Source organism: Eimeria tenella, genomic scaffold, assembly GCF_000499545.2.
Source record: "Eimeria tenella Houghton genomic scaffold, Eth_scaff3688, whole genome shotgun sequence".
Classification (NCBI taxonomy): domain Eukaryota; phylum Apicomplexa; class Conoidasida; order Eucoccidiorida; family Eimeriidae; genus Eimeria; species Eimeria tenella.
This window is the reverse complement of record NW_013543284.1, coordinates 826-1,177: the sequence shown is the minus strand read 5'-3', so window position 1 is coordinate 1,177 and position 352 is coordinate 826. Positions and strand designations below refer to the sequence as shown.

Here is a 352-nt window from a genome sequence, read left to right as displayed (position 1 = left end):
CCAGCGGCTGGCTGCTGCTGCCGCTGCTGCTGCTGCTGCTGCTGCTGCTGCAGGGCGGCTGGTGTTCATCGACCTGGCGGGCAGCGAGCGGGGCGCGGACACGCTGCAACAGCCGCGGCAGACGCAGCAAGACGGGGCGGGGATAAACCGGTCTTTACTGGCGCTGAAGGAGTGCATTCGAGCCATGGACAAGGAGCAGCTGCACATTCCTTTTCGAGACTCGGAGTTGACGAAAGTGCTGCGCGAAGTCTTCGTGGGCCGCAGCAGCAGAAGCATCATGATCGCCACCATTTCCCCCGCGTCTTCCTGCTGCGAGCAGACCCTCAACACTCTCCGCTACGCCTCCAGGGTG

General features: G+C 64.2%; 1 protein-coding gene across 1 annotated transcript in view; it reads left to right on the top strand.

Annotated features, from left to right (window-relative positions):
* The window catches only part of ETH_00040625 (uncharacterized protein), a gene marked incomplete at both ends in the record, with an annotated part of 1,326 nt that overhangs the window by 264 nt on the left and 710 nt on the right, over window positions 1-352 (top strand). Inside the window, one exon of the mRNA XM_013376530.1 lies at window positions 54-352. Within this exon, the coding sequence (XP_013231984.1) occupies window positions 54-352 (299 nt within the window). The remainder of the gene's footprint in view (window positions 1-53) is intronic.